The following is a 23,962-nucleotide window of genomic DNA, read 5'->3' on the forward strand; positions in this document are numbered from 1 at the left end:
CGCAAAATGTACAGAAAATCATATGTTTTCGATTCGAGCAGGGATGGAATGGGAGAAAAGTGTTTTGGAGGCATTTTATGAAGGGCTCAATGGATTTTTTAAAGAAAAATTTGATTTTGAGGTTATTTTTGGATTAAATTTGATTTTTTTGGTAAGTATTTTTTTTTAAATTTTTTAATGAACTTATTTTTTTTACAGAAATCACAGAAATAGTAGCAAAAAGAGAAACTTTTTAAAAAAAGTTTAATTCAAATTCCGACACTGAATTTAATTCAGCTGTTTTTCGATTTCGATCGTTCGAAATGAGCCAGATGTGAAGGAAAGAGACAACAGTATTTTTTGTTTACTTCTTTTAAGGGAGAGTAAAAGAGACAAAACACAAATACAGCTGATGAAAAAGTTAGCGTTCTAATGTGCTGAATTACATTAGGGGAACGTACTGAAACGCTAATTGATATCAAAGTACCGTTATTCATGTAAAAATATCAATTTAGGGTCAAAATGAAGTCTTAAAACATTTGAAATGAAAAAAAAAATAAAATTTGGGTAAGTAGAGAATTAAATATTTAAAAAAAAATTAAATTAATTAAAAAAAATTAAATTAATTAAAAAAAATTAAATTAATTAAAAAAAAAAATTAAAAAAAATTAAATTAATTAAAAAAATTAAATTAATTAAAAAAAAATTAAATTAATTAAAAAAAATTAAATTAATTTAAAAAGAAGTAAATTAATTTAAAAAAAATTAAATTAATTTAAAAAAAATTAAATTAATTAAAAAAAATAAATTAATTTAAAAAAATTAAATTATTAAAAAAAATTAAATTAATTAAAAAAAATTAAATTAAATAAAAAAATTAAATTAATTTAAAAAAAATTAAATTAATTAAAAAAAATTAATTGTTTGAATTTTAGATTTTCAAGTCATCCAAGAAGACAAAATATTTTTTTATTCGACTTAAATAAAAATTTAAAAATTATGGAAAACATAAATAGGAGGATAGCTGACATTTTGGAGCATAAAAGCCTTCTATAGCTTCTAAACTACTTGACAATTAATATCGAGATACTCGGAGAATTGCAACCATATGAATTAAGAAGCAATAATAGACTGAAACCAATAACTATGATATCTTTTAAATTCAACATGCTCAAAAAATGTGATTTGGTGAAAAATTCCTTACTTTATAAATTTCGACAAAGTCTCCTACTGCAAAGATTAAAACGGAAACCTCCATGGCTTTATGAAGAACAGACATTTGATGCAAAATTAACATGGAAGATTGAATGGAATAACACAAATTATCGATACACAAACCCTAATTGCTCCTGTTTTAAAAGAAAACCTACGAAAGGTTAGTTTGATTCCCTTTTTGAATGGATCATCCAGATCTATATTTTAGATCTGTAGATGATCAATTCCAAAGGGAATCAAATGAACCTTTAACGAACTCCTTTCTTTTGATGATTTTGACGTTTAATTAAGTTCGGATATATTAAAAAAATTCTTAAATATATCCGAACTAATCAAACGTCAAAATCATCAAAAATTAAAATTTTCTCTTAAAGAAAAGTCAACAATAATAAGTCATACAATAATTACTCCACAAATTATCACAAACTGTCCTTGATTCTCAACTCCATAAATTTCAACAAGGCATTTCCGTCGCTCGTCGTCGTCGTTACAAAGGACAGAAAAAAATTATGCGAATGCAGAAAATCAATTTTTAGTTTCAGATTTTTCCTTCAAGTAAATATATTTAGGTGTTAATTGGCTTTCAAGTCCTTGTTGCATTCTGAACTCATTTTTTGCACGAACTTCTCATGACACAAACAATTAATTTACGAAACTCATAATTATTAATAACTTGTCAACAACGGAGCTCCGTTTTCAATATAAATAATTTTCACTGACGAAATATGTCAGAAATATGTTACTTTATGCAAATTAATTTTTAATTCTATTTATTTTTAGGATGACCTTATAGCGTGCATTGTAACTTCTAACAAACACATGGCTCGTAAAATGAGACACGAAGTTAGAATCGATTTATGTTTTGAGTTGCAGTTGTCACTTTTTTGCATGAAAACGATGAAATTTCACTTTTGAACTTTCGATTTTTCGAAAAGAAATCAAATTTTTCGGAGAAAGGTCTGTTAACCTTGAAAATAGCGCGATCAGGTAATCATTAGAGATCAAAAAGGAATGAAAGAAAAGACAAACAATGCAAGAAATCATAATAATAAACATCACAAAAGCACTCAATCATGATTTGTGTGCACCTGAACTGCATCTTGCGAGTCATTTTGTGTCAAACAATGATGACGATTCAAGTTGTTTCTTTATTTTTCAACACTTGACATGCCTTTAGAAGACATAAATTGATATTTTCAATTTTAAAAAGCTCAAAAGTGTTAACGCACAATAAATTGCCCTCACTAAAAATAACAATTGATGATTATTATTAATAATATTAACAATGCAAGTTATAACGGAGATACGAGTTGGATGCAAAATCTGTAAATTTTACAACTTTTAGAATAATTAACAAATCATTTACGTGGTTCTGCTTGAGCCGAAAGGTTGTGAGTCGAGCGCATAATTGTCGCGAATAGAAGTAATTATCGTTAAAGTTAAGTGATTTTTTGTTTTGACATTAAGGAGTGTCGTTGTTGTGAGTGTTAAGGGTTTCTTAACTTAAAAGGTGAAGAACAAATTTTTAAGTAAATTTGAAAAAAATTTAAATTATTGAAAAAAAATTAAAAATTAAAAAAAAATCATAAAATTAATTTAAAAAAATATTTTTAGTGAATTTAAAAAAAAATTAAATAAAAAATAAATTAAAATAGAAAATTTTTTTAAATAAAAAAATAAATTATTTAAAATAAAATAAATAAATTAAATTTAATTCGGATAGAAGAAATTAAAAAACAAATAAAATATATTTTACAATTAAAAAAAAAATGAATTTTAAATTAATAAAAAAATTAACTATGAAATTATTAATAAACAAAAGTTTTAAAAAATATTTTTAACAAAAATCGAAAATTTTAAGAACTTATCATAAAATTATTAAATAAAAAATTATTAAAATTAATAAAAAATTAAATTAAATGCAAAAAAAAAAAAAATTCTTAACAAAAATATAATTATTAAAAAAAATATATTAAAAATTTATTTTTTTTAAAATTAATTAAATTAGAAAATTATTAAACAAAAAAAGTAATAAAAATATTAATTAAATTTTAAAATTACTAAACATTTAATTAATTGATAAAATTAAATTTGATTCAGAATAAAAAGTTAAAAAAAAAATAAACATTAAAAATCTTAAATATTTTTATATTAAAAAATTGATAAATTTTTGAAACTTTAAATTTTTTAAATTTACAAAAGTTGAAAAAAAATTAATTTTTAACAAAAATAATAAAAAAAATAAAATTTTCAAAAAATTTTTAAATAAAAATTTCGAAATTCTTTTCTTTAATTTGCAATTTTTATTAAACTTTATGAATTAAATTTTTTATGTTTAAAAAAAAATAAAAATTCTCTAATTATTTTTTTATTTAATTTTTCAGCATGTCTCACTCCCTTAACAGCACGAAAGACGTCGTTCAAGGCGTTTACGACTATTACTTATGGACATTGTCTCTCTCAGACAACCGAACTAAAGGATGGTTTTTGGTCGACTCTCCTGCGCCTGTTCTTGCGTTGATCTACCTTTACTTGTTGATTGTCTATTTAGGACCTAAAATCATGAAAGAGTAAGTTAAATTTCAATTTTTACCAAAATTTTAATTTTTGATAAATTTAATAAAAAATTTTCAGTCGAAAACCTTTCAAACTCAACGCAATTCTCGTGCCTTACAACATCGCCATGGCTTTATTGAACTTATGGATCTGCATTCGACTTTTTATCGCTTCCTTTCATTTGAAGTACAGCTACATTTGTGAACCTTGTCGTTTGAGTTATCATCCGTACGAGCTTCAGGTAAGAAAATTTTTGTTAAAAAAAATAAAATTTTTAATTTAAATTAATTTTCAGGTCGTCGACGCCGTTTGGTGGTTCTATTTTTCCAAACTTCTCGAATTTTGTGACACATTTTTCTTCATTTTACGCAAGAAAAGTGACCAATTGAGCTTTTTGCACTTTTATCATCACTCGACGATGTTCTTCTTTTGGTGGATCGGCATTAAATGGGTGCCTGCGGGTTCAAGTACGTATCTCAAAAGTCATTCGGGTGACAAATTTGCATCATGTAATTAATTACTTTTGATCGTTACGCAGCATTTTTACCGGCAATGGGCAACTCGTTGATTCACGTTCTGATGTACACGTACTACGGTTTATCTGTTCTCGGGCCAAAGGTTGCAAAGTTTTTATGGTGGAAGAAATATTTGACGATCATTCAAATGGTAAACGATTTTAATGCGTTTTTCAAGTTTTTTATGATTTTTTTTTGTAGATTCAATTCGCTACTGGATTAGCTCTCGGAATTAATGGAATTTTTATTGGATGTGAGTTTCCGCTGTGGATGCATTATACTCTCATTTTGTACATGATATCGTTTATTGTGCTTTTTGGCAAATTTTATACAACTGCCTACATCCAAAAGTACAAGGATTACCGTGAAACGCAAAAAACTGCCAAAAATGATTAAATTTTTGATATTTTTCATTAATAAAAGTTCATTTAAACGACGAAAAATGTCGAAATTCAGTGCAATGAGGCTGCGCATGCGCACTTTGCGTCGTCAGTAAATTCCATTTGTGCACTTTCCATTTCAGCGACACACATTTTGAGCCGAACAATCGGAAATTTTTCATTATTTCTGTTTATTTTTATTTATTTTCGCAACAAAAAGCTGCAAAGTCATCAATCCAGCCAATTAATCAATAGATATCAATGGCCTACTTGATAAATTGTTGTCCATGACAAACGAATGACCATCAGGAGTCGCGTCAATATTTACAAACATCGTCGCATGAGGCACTGATAATTTTTTTTATTTTATTAAATTTCCTTTGCGCACACGATTTTTTCCTCCGTATGTTAAAATTTTTTGCTGTTGTTGAATGAAAGTTCATATTACGTCACATTAACATTTTTACACTCCATGCCACTCGTAGTGCGATCATCAGAAAGTTAAATGTAGTGTAGAATGACTCAAAAAAAAAAAATAGAGAGAACGAAGTGATAACAACTGTATCATTATAATTTGTAGGCGCACCAATCGAGTCTGATGTCTTTTGCCATGTACAGGATTTTCCGTAACTCAACACGATTCAATTGCGAAAAATTATATGGAAAAATTATGTAGCGACGACATACAGGCGATTCTATGCGCGACGAGGAATGTAGGTATAAATGGCTATTGCTTTGCTTGACTTCTGTTTGATGGTTGGAAAATGGGTTTTTACATTTTTCTCTGTGTTCGTTCGGAATTTCTTTTTGGATTAGATTTTTTGTTTATTCAGGATTGCTTAAAAATTATTTTATTGTGATTTTTTTTGTTTGATTGGTTTTATGCTTGGTTTGAATTAATTGGAATATAATTTTTTAAAAATTACCTGAAAATAAAATTTTTTTAGAAAATTAATATTTTTTAAATTATTTTATGAACTTAAAATTATTTTTATGAAAAATTGAAAAAAAGTATTTTTTTATTATTTTTTTGAATTTAGTTTAAAAAATATTAATAAATAATAAAATTAAAAAAAAAATAAAAAAAATTTTTTTTTAAATTATTTAAAATTTAATTAATTTAAATTATTTTATTTAATATTTATTTTTTTATTTAGTTTGAAATTATAAAAAAAATACTTAATTTATTTTTTTTTTTTAAAAATTTAGTTAAAAGAATAATTAAATAATGAAAATAAAAAAATATTAAAATTTAATTGATTTAATTATTTTATTTTTTTATTTGATTTATATTTAATCGGTTTAAAATTATTTAATAAAAAGCAAAAAAAATATTTAATTAATAAAAAAAAATAATAAATAATAAAAATAAATGAAAGTTAATTTTTAAATTTTTTAAAATATAAATTTTTAATTTGATTTATTTTTGAATTATTTTATTGATTAATTTTTTTATTTTTTTATTATTTTTTAATTCATTAAAAATTATAAAAACAAACAATTTATTTTTTTTTAATAAATAAAGAATGAAAGTAATAAAATATTTAATTTAAAATTATTTTTAAAAATTTTAAATGTAATTTTTTTTAATTATTACTTTTTAATTATTTTATTTTTAAGATTTATTGATTATTTATTTTTTAAATTATTTAATTAAATTAAATTAATTTTATTTTATTTAATTAAATTAATTAAGCGGAAAAATAATAAATTAAAATTATTTAAAAAAAATTCAATGAAAAAAAAATATTTTTTTTTAATTTTTTTAACTCTCAGAAATTTTTTTAAAAAATTATTTCAAAGAATTTTCTTGGAAATTCCTTAAAAACTTTATTGAATAACGCACAAAAATTTCCCTTTGACACTTACCCTAATTCACGTGTCACACGCTACGAAATGTATATGACGACTTGAATATGCATAAAATAATCGTGTATGTTTGTTATTTACAACCAACGCAACGTAAGCATCGTAGTCAAAGTAGGCACAGTTTTAGCTTTTTTCTACTATTTGGACATGAGCAAGCAGCCTTCTTGCTTTCGTTGTACTGCTCAACATTTTTTTTTGTGTAATGCTTAGGAAAAACGATTTTATGCAGCAAGACAGTTCAGTTCGTTCTTGGCTGTGTTGAATATCACTCGTAAAAAAAAATGAATAATTAAAAAAAGGACTTTATTAAAAATTTAAAATTAATTCTATTAAAGAGATATATTGAAAAGTTAAAATTAAAAAGAAATATTTATTTAAAAAAAAATATTAGAAAAATAAAAAAAAATATATTTTAATAAAAATAAAAAAAAATTAAACATATGTGATAAAAAAAAATATAAAAAAATAAATTAATTAAAATAAAAAAAAAAATTTTTAAATTATTAACTTACAAAATGGATCACGAAAAAACTCCTTGATCGCTAACCTTGAAACCAAACTTCATCAGAAATGCAGCAAAATGATCGGAAAATAATGGCTTCCTGTTAAGTATAATAAGAGTTAAGACATTGAAAACTCAAGTTCACATATTATTTACGCCATTTTTAAGAAAAAAAAATAAAAGAAAATAAAAAAATAACAATAATAAATAAGTAACAGTGTAATCAAAGGTAATTTTCTTTTGAAGGAAAAAATGTAAAAAAAAGTGAAGTTAAAAATTGCATTGAAAAAAAAACGATCGAAAACATGAAATGTTAAGTTACAGACTGATAGGCGCCAATAGTTGTTAAATCGAATTTTTATTTTATTTATTTTTTTCATTATTTTAATTTGATTTTTTTGTAGTAAAAATTCATTTTTTATATTGATCAATAAAAAAAGGGACAAAAAAATCGGAGACATATTAATTAAATGTCAATATAATTAATAACACATGAACAAATATTAATTGAAAATGGGGGAAACTGACTAAAAAAAATTTTTTTTTTGAGTAATCAACCAGACGTTTCCTCTGTGTTAAAATCTTTGGGTTAAAAAAACGTTAATTTGTATTAAATTTGCATGCGAGCTCGATAAAATTATGATTATGTTCATTATCATTAGGGGTATAAATTATACGCAACACGTAAATAGACGAGACATATCTATTACCATTTGCTTCATTATTTATTTATTTAATGGACAGTACATGGAAATTTTTTTTAGGGGAATATTTTTTCCATTGACGAATTTTTTCACGTTCTTATTAAATTTTTTGAAAAATTTCATCAAAAAAATTCAAGGAAAAAAATCGTAAAAAAATTCCTGCAATAAAAAAATCCTTTCTGCGTCAGTAAAAATAAAGCCTAAGTTAATATAAATGTGATCAAAGATTAATAAAATAATACGCTGGTCATTTATGACTCCAACTAATAATAGCATGAACGAGAGATAAAGCGCTAATAAATGACTCAGAAGTAATAAAATGAAATATTTTTGTGTTCGCTCGAAGTGACATTGGTCCTATCGTAACCAAAAAAGCATTTAATGAAAAAGAAAAAAAAAATAAAATAAATTGAAATGAAACTCGATACGGAAAAATCTTCTTCTTACAAATATCTGATTTCACATTTTAACTTAAAAAAATCTCAATGGAAATGGAATTTTTTGACTTCATTAAATGTTCAGTTTTTAAATCAAGTGATCTCTTATCGCAAAAAAAAAATATTTATTTTTTGATAAAAATTAAATTTTGACCTATATAACAAAATTTTTCTTAAAATAGGTCTTAAATTAAAATTAATTCATGGTCAAAAATAGAAAATAAACGGAAAAACACAAAAATAGAAAAATTAAAAATTTATGAAGAAAAGTTAGTTTTCAATCCATCAGGTGACTAACCTTTTCTCTGATGCAAAAAGCAAACAAACGTCACTATCTTTATTTTACGCATTCCATTTTTTTTCCTTTTCCTTTTTTTTATAATTTAGATTTTCCGTTGAAATCGACGCTACTAAGCAATAAAGCCCTTATCTCCCTTTTCGTATCGAATGAAGTATTTTTAGCTTGTTTGTCTGTAATTTGCATGGAACGTGTAATTTTTTACGTCATTCATTAAACATCGAGCAGACAACAAGAGTTAAAATAGAACAAAAAAAAATGAAACAAAGTTATAAAAATGATGAGAAAGTGATTTAATTTGTTGTTACATTAAAGAAAAAAAAAATAAAGTGAAGAATTTAATAAAATAAAAAAAATGATGAAAAATAATAATCTGTGATAAAATGCAAAATGCTGGAAGAAAAGTATTCAAAAGTGTGAGGCGATGCATGTGACTTTTGATAAAAACAAAAACAATGGTGGCAACCGGAAGTAATTATATTGTAGGAAGCCTTACATTACTACTGCTTTGGTGAGTATTTAGTTGTGACCTTTCCTTTCCCGAAAAAAAAAACTAAACTATCATCATCAGTGAAACAAATTAAACTCAATTTTTTATTACATGCCCGACAAAATTTTGTAACTTTTCATTTATTTGCTCATTTGTTTTGTAATAAATCACTGCGAGTCACGGAACTTTATTTTTCAGTCGTTTATAACTTTATTTTTTATTTTAAATGTTCTTCATTAAAAGTTATTTTTTTCGTATTTTGCAAAAAAAATATTATATGATGGGTATGATATGCTATCTCACACACGTGATATATTTTTTTATCAAATGGTAAAAGTTTTTTTTACAAAAAGTAATTTTTCAAAAATAAAATTTGTAAATTAGGTTTCAAAGTTAATAATAAATGTTTGAAAAGTATAGAAAACTAATTAAAAAGTGAAAAATCATTAAAAAAGAAAATTGATATTAAAAAATTAATAGTTTTACATATTTGACTGCAAATCGTCATGAAAAAATATAAGATGATGGATCAAAAAAGTCAAATTTTTTAAAAAGTGTTAAATATCGAAAATTCAATTAATCTCATATACTCAGGTTCTATGAAGTTCTTCGTAGTATCATGTCGAATTTTCTTATTAAAAGAAAAGAAAAAAATTATATAAGCTCGAACTCAAGAGTTTAATCTCCCAATTTGATTCTGTCATTTCTCTGAATAACAATTTTTTGTGATCCGAAAATTCCATATTAACCAATCGTTTTTTAAAAACTTTTTTAGAGCATAAACCTGATCTTTATAACAGGATGTATAGTGTCTTCGTTATTTTTTTGTCTTTTTAAGTTGGTTTTCCATTTTAATATATTAAATGTGAAACAATAATTGTAGTCTTTTAGTTTCGAGTCATTCGTTTGTAATATTCATTTTCAACTTTCTTATGTTATGCGACTTCTTTTGACGATGGTCTTCATATATTTACTATGAAAATTCAATCAATTAATTAAACAATCGCTTTATTTTTCCAAAATTATCCAGAATATCGCCAGCACGTCTATCTCCTTTTCTCTCTGCCACAAAAGTGATATCTCTAAAATTATTTAAAAAAAAATAAATAAAAAATAGATTTAAAAACGAATTATTTTTTGCACAACTCAAAAAGAAAAAAAAAATAAAAATATACCTGAGAATTTTGTTAGATAATTTGAGTCTCTTAAAAGTAATTTTAACTATTTATTCGTTTAAAAAAATTTTTATGTATACTGCTTTTTAAATTGCTTTTAAATTGCTTTTAAAATTAAAAAAATATAAAATTAACTTACTTTACTTTCGTCAGTTTAATAAAAATGTCATATGTGCGAGATAGCATATTTGCCCTTGATGCAAAATCAGCTGATATTAACTCATCCTCTGAAACGAAAAAAAATATTATTTGATAAAACAGACGAAGCACGAGTGCGCGATTATTCTCCGAAAATAATAAGACATTTCCGAAATTGTAATTCGGAAATTATTATTTATTATCATAATAACACTCTCTGCTTTGATACAAAGAAAAAAACTTGTTCGACGTCAGACGATGTCAAAACACGTCACATCTATATTCGTGAAAAAATCATAAAAAATTACCTTCAACACTAATTTTCTTTTCTCTTTTTCTCATTTTTTTTTTTTGGTTTAATTACGGTGTAATTCTAGCCTCCAATGTGAAGGAACCGCAAGGAAAAACTATACAATCAAACCACGTGTTGTCTTACCAACGGACTATGTCAAAGGTTTGTATCCTTTTCCGTTATTTTTCTTTATTTTTTTTATGTTTTGTGACGAAACAAAATTATTAGCATGTAATTGCTGAAAGAAAAAAATTAACAAACACGTAAATCTAATTATTACAATGACCTGAGCTATTTTGCTGAGTGTGCCATAAAACTTACCTCTCATAACAATAAACAAATTAAACTGTAAAATTTGTTATCGTAGCGTTTTCCGGTATACGTAAAAGGAAGAAAAAATAGAATGGAAGCGCCCGGTAGTTGTTTGTTCATTTCTAAATAAATATAGCTAAAAATAGAATGAATTATGTGCAGCAATGCAGTAATATTAACGCGTACTTTTTTTTCGTTGAATTTCCATCAACAAGCTTATTAATGTCTTTGTGAGCGTTTTTTGTGCCCCGTACGTGGTTGTTTAGAGGATTTTCATTCAAATTCAACGAAATTTATTTATTTTATGCATATTTTTTGCTACTTGCTTGTCTGCATTCGTGGGCCTGTCATACTCGAAAAATATACATAAAAAATGGAATATGAGGCAGGAAGAACAATAATAATAACAATAAATTTGAGTCAATGCACATTTTGAGCCTTTGAATTTTGTCGACAAGAGAGGTAGGAAATGTAATATTGTTTAAAAAATTCATAATTTACTTGCGTTTGTTTGTTCAAAATTTCGTATTAATATTGTTGAAAAGGCGAAATGTTTATGCAAATTCAGTGAGGGTTGTGTTTTTTTTGCTTGTGTCATAACTTTGGGAGAGGCTAATGTGAAAATTAATGAAAAGACAATTATTTTTAGTTTTTTTTTTGAGGATTATGATGACAGCTAACATTTTTGAGCTTGTTTTTTAAGAAATAAATGACTTTCGTAAATAAGCGAGGAAAAGTTGTTTTGATTTGCGTACATTGAGTATCAGGTCAAAAAGATCAAAAACATGCAAAAGACTTATTTAAAAATATAACGAGCGCTTTTTTTGTGATTTTAATTTTTTTAAAGATTTTCTAACTTTTTTTAAGGCGACGCTTTACTTTTTAAAATTAAAATTTATTAATTTTTAATTTTTTTTTTTTGATGAAACTCCCTACTTAATTTTTCTAAGAAGGCTTTTGATATAGAGATATTTTGTTTTTATAAAGGTTATTAAAATTTTTTATTCTAAAATAAGGCAAAGCTTTACTTTTTGAAATTAAAATTTGTTGAATTATCTAGTTGATTTTTAAATTTTTTTGAAAAAAATTCTTAACTTAATTTTTCTAAGAAGACTTGTTTGGATTTTCACGTAAAAATATTAATTTTTTTGAACTTTTATTTTTAAAATAAGGCAAAGCCTTACTTTTAATTATTAAATTTGTCTAATTTGCCTTATCATCTTGAATGTGTTTTTAGTATAAATTAATAAATTCAAAAATAATTTTTTAAATTTGTTTTTCAAGAAAAAAAAATATTTATTTTGTATTTTTGAACTTTTCAACTATTTATTAAGGCAACGCTTTAATTACTTATAACAAATTTAATTTATGAATTAGATTACCTAAATATTATTTTTGTTTAACAGAAAAATTTTACAAAAGCGATGCATTTATAAAAAATTATTTTGTTTTAAGAATTTTGAACAAAAGTTCTAAAGCAAGTCGAAAAATAAAAAGGCGAAGCTTTACCTTTTTTATATACAAATTGATTATCATAAGTATTAAAAAATTTAATTTTTATCAAATTTTTTGAAAAAAAGTGCAAATTTTAAGGACACAAACCACTTGAAATAAATTTTTTCATGTGAAACATAAAACAAAACGATTGCAAGAAGTATCAACAAAACACTCTAAAACATTTCATCGCTGTTAGCCAAGTAAAAAATGTTGCATGACAAAAAATTCTTGTTTTTGTCGTCTTCCTCAGTTTTTAAATTGTCTTTTTAAACACGAATGCTCCGTAAAAACCATTCATTTCCTGTACTGGATTTTTTTTTGTTTTTCATGTAAATTGTCAGACGAAGATTTCTCATTCGAAAATTGACAAAAAATTCTGATCGACAAAAAATACTCAATAAAAGGGTGTAAAAAGCTCGTTACATTTATGACAATTTTTTTTTTTCGTTGCAGAAGTACGACCGCCTTCCCCGAAAGGAACACCTGTAACTGTAGAATTTAGTATATTTGTTGTAGATATAAATTCAATTAATGTCGAGGATATGGACTTTCGCGTGGATATGTTTGTGCATCAGAAATGGGTCGAGAGTCGTCTCGTGCTGCACGACGATATTTTCGAGGAGGGCGATGATTACGTAACATTACCGCCGGAATTTTTTGACAACCTCTGGCAGCCGGATCCGTACTTTCTCAACTCAAAAATAGCAGGTAAGCGAAAAAAAACAAGAGACGAGCGCGCGAGGCGATTTTTATCTATACGAGAATAAATTTTATCGATTTGTGGTACGAGGAGAATTTTTTCTTCGTCTTTTCTGGCTTAAAATAAATGTTTGTTTCAAAAGTTTGTTTTTTTTTTCGTTGTTGTTAGTCGAAGTTTATCGCTAATAATAATAATAATAATTGTTGTTGTTGTATTTGTGTGTTGTAATTTTCAGATAATTTCAAGTGATAAGATAAATAGTTCACGTGCTAATTGTTATCGCTTAAAATAGCTTTTCTAATGTTTGATTTTATTTTTAATGCCTTAGGTTGCTCCAAATTTTATTTTGATTAATTAATAATTTATTTAAATTATTTTTATAAATTTTAAAAAAAAAGTTAATTAATTAAAAAATATAAAAAAAATAATTTAACTTAAAATCGAAAAATACTCGAAATTAATTTTTGAAGATTTTTAAAATAAATATTTAAATTTATTTTTTAATAAATTTTTATAATAATTTTATATTAATTTTAATAACTAAAAAATTATTTTTTTTTCTGAAAATATTAAAAATTTTTTAAACAAAAATAATTTTAAATCTTCAACAAAAAATTAATTTAAAATAAAAAATTAAATAATTTTTAAAAATATTAAATAAAATTTTATATTGAAAAAAAAAAATAAAAAATAATTCATAATATTTATTAAAAATTATTCAAATATTTTCTTTTTAATTTAAAATAATTTTAAAAAATTTCAAATAAAATTTTCTGTTTAAAAAAAAAATTATTAAAAATTAATAAAATATTAAAAAAAATTATAAAAATAATTAAATAATTTTTTTAAATATTATTTTGAAGCTTTAATAAAAAATATTTAAAATTAAAAAATAAAATAAAATTTAAAACAAATTTCCATTAAAAAAATACTTTTTTTTCTCAAAACAAAAAAATTAAATTAAATTAAATTAAAATAATTTTGAATAAAAAATTAAATTCAAAATTAAAAAAAAATAATTTATAAAAAATTTATTAAAAATTAATAAAATAATAAAAAAAAATTAAAAATTTTGAAAATATTTAAAACAGAAAAAATAATAATTTTATTAAAAATATAATAAAAAAAAATTATAGAAAAATTTTTTTTTTTTAATTTTAAAAATATTTTGACGATTTTATTTTTTTTAAATAATAAAAATTTGGAGCGTCCTAAAATTTTATTTTTATTTTGTTGCTTATAAAATCTCATTTTAGTTGCAAAAATCTCCTTAACGCGGGCACATTGCGTGTCTTCCGCCATCAATCGGCAAGCTTGCTCCCGTAATGAAGCTCGACAACTCATTATTGGCCAAAAACGCGATTGCTTGAGCGACTTCATCGACTTTTCCGGGTCTTCCCAAGGCGTGCGTTTGTTTGCATTTCTCCAAAAACGCTTGATACGCTTGTTCATCCATTCCGCCTCTCTTGTGGATTTCCGTGACAATCACGCCCGGATTCACCGCATTCACACGAACTTTCTTCGCTGCCAATTCCAATGCCGTGCATCGCGTAAATTGATCCAAAGCCGCTTTTGAGACGCAATACGCAAGCACGCCCGCAAATGCTCGAATTCCATTGACGCTCGACACATTCACGATGCACCCTTGCGTTTTGATCAAATGCGGAACTGCCAACATCGTGAGATGATAAATTGAGCGCATATTTGTGTTCATGATCGAGTCGTATTGCTCGAGTGACGTTTGTTCAATTGATCCGACGCCAATTATGCCGGCGTTGTTTATCAAGACGTCGAGTTTTTGGAATTTTTTGAGTGTTTCGTCGATGATGCGAGTGACGTCGGCCTCGAGCGTGACGTCAGCTTGAAGTGTGAGTGGCTTGGGAGTGCCTGGCGCTGCTGCTTTTATGCATTTTTCCTCGACTTTTTGCAAATTGTCCAAATTTCGACCGACAAGCACGAGCGACGCCCCAAAAGTCGACAATAATTCAGCTGTTCCGGCACCAATTCCGCTACTTGAGCCCGTAATTAAGACAACTTTATCTTTAAAATCCATTTTTTTCACAGAGACACGACGACGTTCAATGACAGGTAGTTGAACGAACACTAAATCAAAGTTGACTTAAACTCACAAAACATATGATTCGAAAGCAAATACGTCAACGTCACACAAAAAAGAGAGAGAAACTCTCATTCATTGATAAAAAAAATTTTTTTGAGAGAATCTCTCTTTTTAAAAAATTTAAAATTGTTTGTTTTGATGCCTTCCTCGTCAATTTTTACCTGGAAACGAGTTTCATGTCAGAAGATTCTTGTTTTTATTTTTTTTTTCCTGTAAAAATAAATTATTATCTCTCGTAAACTTCGACGGCATGCGCACTGCTGAGACGTAATGTGACTCCCAATTGAAGTTGCAACTCTTCAAACTTCATTTTTGTCGTGAAACGATATTTAGATAGGATTTTTGCGAGCCCCATGCGAATATTGATGTTCGCGTAATGCATTCCAATGCAATTGCGGGAACCTCCGCTGAAAGGCAAGTAAGCGTATGGATGTCTTTCGGCAGTTTTTTCGGGTAGAAAATGATCGGGATTGAATTTTTCCGCGTCAGAACCGAAAAGTTGGGGATCTCGGTGCATTTTGTACGTTGGAATGCCGACTAAAGTTCCTTTTGGTATTAAGCCGATGTTTTCTGTGAAAGAAAATTTTTATATTAAAAAAAATATTTTAAAGTGTTTAAAATTTATTTAATTTTTTTTTTAATTTTGGAAATTTGCTTAAATATTTTTTATTTTTTAATATTTATATTTTTTCAATATTTCAAAAAAAATATTTTTTTTTATTTTTTTTATATTTGAAAAAATTGTTTTCGCACTTTTTAATATTCAAAAAAAAAAAAAAAAAAAAATACTAATAAAAATTAATTCTTTAAAATAATGTTTAAAATGTTAAAAATTGAAAAAATATTTTTTTCATGTTTTAAATTATTTTTTTTTAGTAATTTTTAAAATAATTTTTTAAGTAATTTTAAAAATTTAATTTAATTAAAGCTTTAATAAAATATAATAATAATATTTTTATTAAAAAATAAAAAAAAAAATAAAAATAATAAAAAAATTATCAGAATAAATTAAATTTTTAATATAAAGTTTTCAAATAATTTTTATTTTTTATAATTTATTTTTCTTTTATTTTTTAATATTAATTTTATTTTATAAATAATATTAAAATTAATTATTTTAAAAAAATATTTAAAATTTGAAAATTAAAAAAAAAATATTAAACTTTTTTTTTATTTTAAAAATAATTTTTAATTTAATTTAAATTAATTTTTTTTTTATTTTATTCAATTAATTTTAAATATATCTAATATTTTTTTCAAATATAAAAAATATAAAACAAAATTAATTTAATGAAAAAAAAAAAAATAAAATAAAAAAATCACGAAAATTCTTACCAACAAAAGTATCCGCCATCGCTTCTTTAAGAGTCCCGGGCACTGTCGGAAACAATCTTAGCGTTTCCTTCACTACCATATCCAAATACGGCATTTGTTTCACCATTTCATAACTCAACTCGTCTCCAGCTTTGTAAATCTCACTAATTTCGCGGTACAATTTCTCATCAATCGCTGGATTCATCGCCAACATGAGGATCGCATAAGCTATCGTCAACGCTGTCGTTTCGTATCCCTAAGGGAAGTAATTAGATCATGATAAAAATCTCAATTTTCACTCAATTTTCCAATCGTAAATTGCCTTACAGCGAGAATGATGGCCGTGAAATTCTCTTGGATCAAGTCATCGGTAAGAATTTTGCCGTCTTTTTCCATTTTTATCAATTCGTCGATGAAATATTTGCGTTCGACGCTTCCAAATTCAAGCAGTTTACGACGCTGCTTCAAAATTGGCTCGAAATGTGCGTTGATAATGTCGTAAGATTCGAAAAGTAATTTGCGAGACTTTGCAAAGCGATATATAAAGTCAGGATGGTAGAAAGGGTTTAAACTGCGATCGGTAAAGGCGAATCCAGTATTTTGGAAGGCACGTTTTACTTCCGTGGTACATTTGAACTCGTAACCAACCATTGTTTCTAAAAAAAAAATTGTTCAAAAGTTTAGAGATAAAAATTTAATTTTAAATTATTAAATTAAATTAAAAAAAAAATTATTCGAAATTTTAGACAAGAAAATTTAATTAAAAATTTTAAATTTTAATTATTAAAAAAAAATTATTTTAATTTAATTTTTTTTTATTTTAAAAATTTATCAAAATTTAATTAAAATTGATTTTATAATAATTTTTTTTTAATTCAAAATTTTTTTTTATTATATAATTTGTTTTTAATAAATTAATTAAAAATATTTTTTTTTACAAATTAGAAAAAAACATACCAAAAATTTGTTCAATCCCAAATTTGACGATGGATTCTTCAATGTTAAATGTTCCTTTGTTGAGGTTACTCCCAATAGTGTTACACAGTTTATCCAAATGTTTGTTGAATACGGGAATCATTCCCATTACTGCAGTTTGACTTAAAGCAGGATTTGTTGCTTTTCTTATCGGGCGCCATAAATGATCTTTAAAAAAAATCAAATTTTAATTATTAATTTTTTAAAATTATTTTTTAATAATTTTTTTATATTTTTTTTAACTCAGTGAAAAAAAAATTAAATTTCTTTTCTTTTTTTAAATTAAATTGAATTTTTTTTATTAAATTTTTATTATTTTTTTTTATTTTTAATTTGATTTTAATTTTATTTTAAAAATTTAATTAAAATTAATTTTATAATAATTTTTTTTTAATTCAAAATTTTCCAAAAATTTATTTTTTTATTATTTCAATTTAATTTTTTTTTTTAATTTTATTTTTTTTTTATTTATTTTCTTTAAATAGGTAATTATAAATAATTTTAATATTTTTTAATTTTTATTTATTTTTTATATTTTAATTTTTTTTTACAGTTTTACTCACATTTAGCACTAAAAAGCCCGTATTTGAGCTGAAAAAAGTCAAAATGATAGGATTTTTCGAGCAATTCCTTATTCGTCGAGACACTTTGAACTACATTTGGATCCGTTACAACTAAAATTAATTTTCCCGCAAATGTAATTTTCGACACAGGAGCAACACAAATTCTATCTACTATTTTAATAAAATCTCTTCCATCGCTGATATTAATCGAGAGAATATTTCCGATTATTGGATATTCGCGAGGACCCGGAATATGCTTGAAACGACGCGTAACCCGTTGACGATTCCATTCGATTTTAGCCAAAACGTAGGCGATCGAAATTATTGCGAACCAAATCCACATCGAACTTGTTTAGTTGACGATCCGAGAAACAATGAGCATGGCAATTGCATTCGCAAAGTATTTTAACGAGAGATTTAGCACGAGTGCATGCACTTTAAAAATTGCTACGTTTAAAACGTGTCTTCGTCAGTAACAGGAGAAATCTCGCTAATTTAATGCAAAAAATAAGTTATTAATTAATAATTGGTATCATTAGTGCAAATGATAAGAACCCTTATGGTAATTTTCATAACCTTTATCCATTATGACCTGACAACCATTGAACTCACAGTGCAACAAAATCGGAAAAACTTAGTCATAAATCCAGCTCTGCATGCAAAATTATCCATAAAGGTTGCGTGCTTGTTGCTTTTAATAATTTAGTTGATTTCTGCTCTTTTTGTGCAGATCTGTGTTTTTTATGTGTGACGTCATGTCAAGTCTCGTGTTTGTTCTTAACCGAATATGTATTCATTGTCAACAAGATTGCAAAATGTTTTATTGTCTATAGACGGCAAGTGATAAATAAATGTAACAAAAGGTCATTCTAAAGGCAATAAAAAAATAAAAGTGAAAAAAAAATAAATCGATTTGCATTTGCTTACGAGAATTAACAGTTAATTTTGTGTTCGGATATTTTATATAACAAAAGTTGCGTTTGAATGACGTTTCGTTAATAAAAAAGTGTTTCATATGGGTTTGGGATGTCTGTCTGAAACTCTATATAATTTTAATGTTTATAAAAAATAAAAGTTTAAATTTAAATTTTGAGAAATTAAATTAAAATTTGTTAATTTTAAAAAAAAAAAATAAATTTTGAAAAATTACTTTAAGAAATGGTAAAAAAAATTATATTCGATTTATGAAAAATAGTGAATTTCAGAAATATCTTATGGAATGGAAACTCAACAAAGGCTTGAATGATAGACGTTTTTTATAGTTTCTTGAGATAAAGTTCAATTACGTACCAAAATCTAGAAATTCTTCATTTGCTTATTCTACAAGTTTCAATTCACAAAAGAATTTGACAATTAAGCGAAGAGATAAAACCAATATTTTTTGATGAGACGGGCCAGCTTAATTGAAGTAAATTTTTGCAATGGAGTTCATTATGAGAGTCGAATTTTTCTACCGGCCAACATGTCAAGAAAATCAAAATTTTCATAGCAATAATATATAAAAGCAAGGAGACAAATTATATCATGTCTAACCCACTTAACACGTTCAATTGTATAAGATGAAATTATTAATGTTTAATGGATTTACATAAATCAGAACGGCAAAGGTAGTTTCAAGTTGAACTTGATGAAGTTGATCTATTCAATGAGAAATACGAATGCGAATGAACAAAATAATTTTTGGGACACATTGTACCTAACATTAGGACACAGAGAAAATTAAATTTAAGAAAAAATTTTGTCGTATGTTTCATAATAGAAACATTTTAGTTCAAGAAATGTTAGTACTTGTCATTTGAATCAGAACAAGGCAATATACATTCGAGTTTTGAAAAGATTTTAAAATTTTTCATAAGAGTTTTATTATGAGATGAAAAGGGATTGAATTTTATTAACTTTTTTAAATTTGTTTTAAAAAAGAAGATATACAAAAAAATAATTAATTGCATTTAGAAAATTTGAAAAATAATTTGAAAAAATTTTTTGTGTTAAAAATTTTTACCTCAAAGGTTTGTGAAAAAACATTCAAAAATAAAAATTAATTATATTTATTTTATAAAATCTTATTTTTCTTCAGATAGTTTCATAAAATTTTCAAAATGCGCTCTCATGAAATTTTTATATACTCGCCTTTGTATCGATTGCCATTTAATGGAAAGCTAAATCGTACTTCCTCCTTAATTACTAAGTCTGTCGCAAATTATTTATGAATGAACCGTCACAAATTACTTAACTCTAACAAAATTAAGTCCTTATATCAAAACGAAGCAGGTTGACTCCCCTTGACATTCAATTTGTAGTCGCTGTGTTTAAGTTGTGTTAATTTGTGTTGCGAATAATGTTCTGCAAATAAATAATAAAAAGTGTGTCAAAAGCACTCTCAATATTCAAGTCAAGAATTTCTGATTTTTATAATTTTTTTTTTTGATCATATTTTTTGTATTTTATTTTTCGATCGAAATTTCAAACAAAAAAAGCCTTCAACACATACTTTCATCATCATAAAGAATTGGATTTTGATTTAAATAGTGCCAGTAGACGTCGCGGAGGCTATGGGACGTTTACAAAATCCGAATTTAAGCAACGAACACCGTCGTCTCGCCCAACAAAATCCGGTATACTACAGTTTGAAGAATATTTTATCACAATTTTTTTTTACATGTAAAAAAGTCAAAAATTTTTTTAGTGCTTTTACTCAATTTGTACTCTGTATGTCCTTCATCTGTGTCTCTGTAAATAAATTGGCGCAAAGTTATTCAAATAAATTCGAAAAAAAAATATCGTATTACAGAGTGCAAATTGAACAAATTTGTAGTTCTGTAGTACAAAAATCACCGCAAAAAAAACCTTCGTACAGACGACAAGGCATAGATATAGAGCAGAAAGAGAAAATTTTGTAAAGCACACCCCTTCCTCCAAAAACAATATTCCGCTTCTGTAGTATATTTGATTCGATGATGACGCCAATGAGTTTTTTTTTTCAATTTAAAAATATCATCTTGCATGTACAGCAAAAAAAAACTTTTACTTTCACACGAAAATGCAGGCGACGAAAGGAAAATTAAAAATTTTTAAATTAAAACAAGAAATTTCAAACTTTTTACAGAAATCGCAACTCTCACACACAAATTTTCGTCAGTGACGATTTTTAGAAATAAGACTGTTCGCTATGCCGCAAGAATGCATGCCATCATTGCTTGTCAGATGGTAAGTTTTTCAAAACTAATTTTTTAAAGTTTTTAATTTTTTTTTTGTTTTTGGTAATCAGGAATTTCAGTTGTATCCTATGGATATCCAAATCTGTCCCATTTATGTAGAAAGTTTCAGTTATAGCAATCAAAAGGTGCGATTAAAATGGGCACAGAGCGGCGTCAAACTTAATCCCGAGCTCAAGTTGCTGCAATATAATTTGGGACAACCGTTAGATTTAGAGGAGAGTGATGGTTACATGCCAGAGAAGGATGGTAAGAAAAATTTTAATTTAAAAAAAAATAAATCAATTAATAATTTAATTGATAAAAAATTTTTTTTTAATTTGATGAATTCAAAATATTATGTTAAAATTAAATTTAAAAGAAAAAATAAGAAAAAATTTAAAAAAAATATTTTAAAATTTTTATTTTAAAATATACCTAATTATTTTTAATGAAAATTTTAATAGAAAAAATTAAATAGAAAAAAAATATTTTAATAAAAATATTATAAAATAAAAATATTAAAAAATTATTTTAAAGAAATTATTTTTTAAAAATTTTCATTTGTTATTATATAAAATGTTTATGATTTATGATGAAATTATATTTATTTAATTAATTTTTAAATTTAATTTTTTAATAATAAAAATAATTATTTAATATTTGTAATTTTTTTCATAAATCAATTTAAAATGTTAAATACTTATTTCATGAAAAAAAAAATTAATGAAAAGTTAATAAAAAAAAATTATCGAAAAATTCAAAATTTATTAAAAAAAACGTAAAATTCAATTATATAATAAATATAATATAATATATAATATAATAAATAAAATAAAATAAATATGAAATAAATAAAAATTTAAAATATTAATTAAAAAATAATTTTTGATTATATAAATATTGAAAACTATTATATTTTTTAATAAATTATAAAAAATAAAAAAATCATTAGATTTGTTTCATAAGAAATTTTAAAAAAAATTTAGGGAAAAATTTTAAGTTCTAAAAAAATCAATTGAATTTTATTCTAAATTAATTTTATAAAAATCATGTTTTTAAAGAAAAGTTAAATTTTATAATTTAAATTTAAATTTAATTTTTTTTTCTTAAATTTTAAATTTTATTTAAAATTATTTTTATAAATTTTATTTATTTTTAATTTTATTTAAATAAATTTTAATTTTAAAAAATATTTTTCACAGGAAATTTCTCCCGCCTCGCCGTGTACTTCCGTTTCGAACGTCAAATCGGGCATCATTTGATCCAAACATTCGCTCCATCAGGTCTCGTCGTGTCTCTTTCTTGGTTTAGCTTTTGGTTAGGCTTAGATGCGATTCCCGGAAGAGTTACTTTACTCGTCACGTGCATGTTGACTCTCGTAACTATGTTCACAGGCTTGAGAGCTGACATCCCGCCAGTTGCTTATGTGAAGGTAAAAAATTTATTTTTTCTTAAAAAATTTGAATTTCCTTAAAAATAAAAAAAAATTAAATTAAAAGGCACTCGATTTATGGATGGCTGGATGCATGGTTTTTGTTTTCGCCGCATTGGGAGAATTTGTCGTCGTAAAAGTTCTCGATGTTCAATACCAATTCCAGGTGAATAGAATGCCTAAAGTACCCATTCCTATGGTTAGTATCCGCTTTTTGCGATTCATTTCATTGAATTTTTTGGTTTTTATTTGAAAATTTTAAATTTTTTGTTGTAAATAAATTTTATGGTGCGGTAAAAAAAATTAAACACGATTCATTTGGCTCTGAATTGTAATTTTTTTTAATTTTTGCCTTCAGCTTTTGATAAAAGGCTTGCGGCGATGATGATGAGCAGCACATAGTTTGCACCATAGTTTAATTTATTTAGATTTAGATTTTTTTTAACATTTAAAATAATTTTTTTCTTAAAAATTTTAAAATTTTACAAAAATTTTCTCACACACTCTCATGCCTTTCAAAAAAAATATAAAAAATTGCATTGTAAAATAAAAATGCGCACACATCATCACACCACGCAGAGGATAAGCGCCATGGAAAAAGGTCAATGTCCAACTGTAGCTAATTGGGAGGGTGGCGGGAATGTTACAGTTAGACCTAGAAAAGGAACTCCAACGTCAACTAATACGCCGGGACAGGTAGTTAGATTTTTTTTCCTTAAATTTTTACTTTTTTGTAGATTTTTTCTTAAAATTTAAAAAAAAATAAAAAAAATTTTTAAAATAATTTTTAATTAAAAAAAAATTTTAGCAACAACAAGCAGGCATCCAAGGAAACGGAGGACATCCAAAACCAACACGGCGTCAATCGATTCTCAGCGTGGCATGGACCGATGCGGATACCGGCGTCGAACGAATTATGTGGCGCGAAATCGACAAAATGTCCCGAATAGTATTTCCCGGATTATTTTTAGTCTTTCTCATACTGTATTGGCCAATTTTGTTATTTAAGTCGTCATAGTTTAGCCTAAAGAAAATCTATTAATTGTTGAAAGAGTATTTTTCAGAGTCTAAGAAAAGGTAAGAAAAGCTTTAAAATGTCGATCGCGAACAAAAAGCTCACAAAAAATAAACTCAATATTTGTTAGGATTGAAAAAATAATAAAAAAATATTTTCATACAAAAAGTTGCATCGCGTAATAAATTTTAATAATCGAGTGAAAATTAAAAGCCGCGCTATTGCACAAAAAAGAGCCTTTTCTCAAGCTTTTTACAGATATTATATAAAAAAAGTATTGTGTAAGTG

General features: G+C 25.0%; 3 protein-coding genes across 3 annotated transcripts; 2 read left to right on the forward strand and 1 right to left on the reverse strand.

The window, feature by feature from the left end:
• The first annotated feature begins 2,568 nt into the window (after positions 1–2,568).
• On the forward strand, positions 2,569–4,661 carry LOC134832555 (very long chain fatty acid elongase 4-like). Its single transcript, XM_063846659.1, has 6 exons — positions 2,569–2,704; positions 3,579–3,764; positions 3,829–3,991; positions 4,046–4,217; positions 4,289–4,416; positions 4,467–4,661. Exons 2-6 carry the CDS (start codon positions 3,580–3,582, stop codon positions 4,659–4,661), a joined length of 843 nt encoding a protein of 280 aa, XP_063702729.1. The 5' UTR covers positions 2,569–2,704; position 3,579.
• Positions 4,662–10,651: 5,990 nt separating this feature from the next.
• Positions 10,652–23,677, forward strand: LOC134836812 (glycine receptor subunit alpha-4). The gene is made up of 10 exons (XM_063852045.1): positions 10,652–10,712; positions 12,813–13,067; positions 17,079–17,087; positions 18,669–18,717; positions 21,117–21,237; positions 21,299–21,494; positions 22,430–22,659; positions 22,727–22,858; positions 23,239–23,355; positions 23,468–23,677. The coding sequence occupies exons 2-10, from the start codon at positions 12,902–12,904 to the stop codon at positions 23,675–23,677; spliced, it is 1,230 nt and encodes a 409-aa protein (XP_063708115.1). The 5' UTR covers positions 10,652–10,712; positions 12,813–12,901.
• LOC134829396 (3-oxoacyl-[acyl-carrier-protein] reductase FabG-like) lies at positions 14,187–15,171 on the reverse strand. Its single transcript, XM_063842864.1, has one exon. The coding sequence runs from the start codon at positions 15,110–15,112 to the stop codon at positions 14,330–14,332; it is 783 nt and encodes a 260-aa protein (XP_063698934.1). The 5' UTR covers positions 15,113–15,171; the 3' UTR covers positions 14,187–14,329.
• Positions 23,678–23,962: the final 285 nt, after the last annotated feature.

Source organism: Culicoides brevitarsis, chromosome 1 (assembly GCF_036172545.1).
Source record: "Culicoides brevitarsis isolate CSIRO-B50_1 chromosome 1, AGI_CSIRO_Cbre_v1, whole genome shotgun sequence".
NCBI classification, from domain to species: Eukaryota; Metazoa; Arthropoda; class Insecta; order Diptera; family Ceratopogonidae; genus Culicoides; species Culicoides brevitarsis.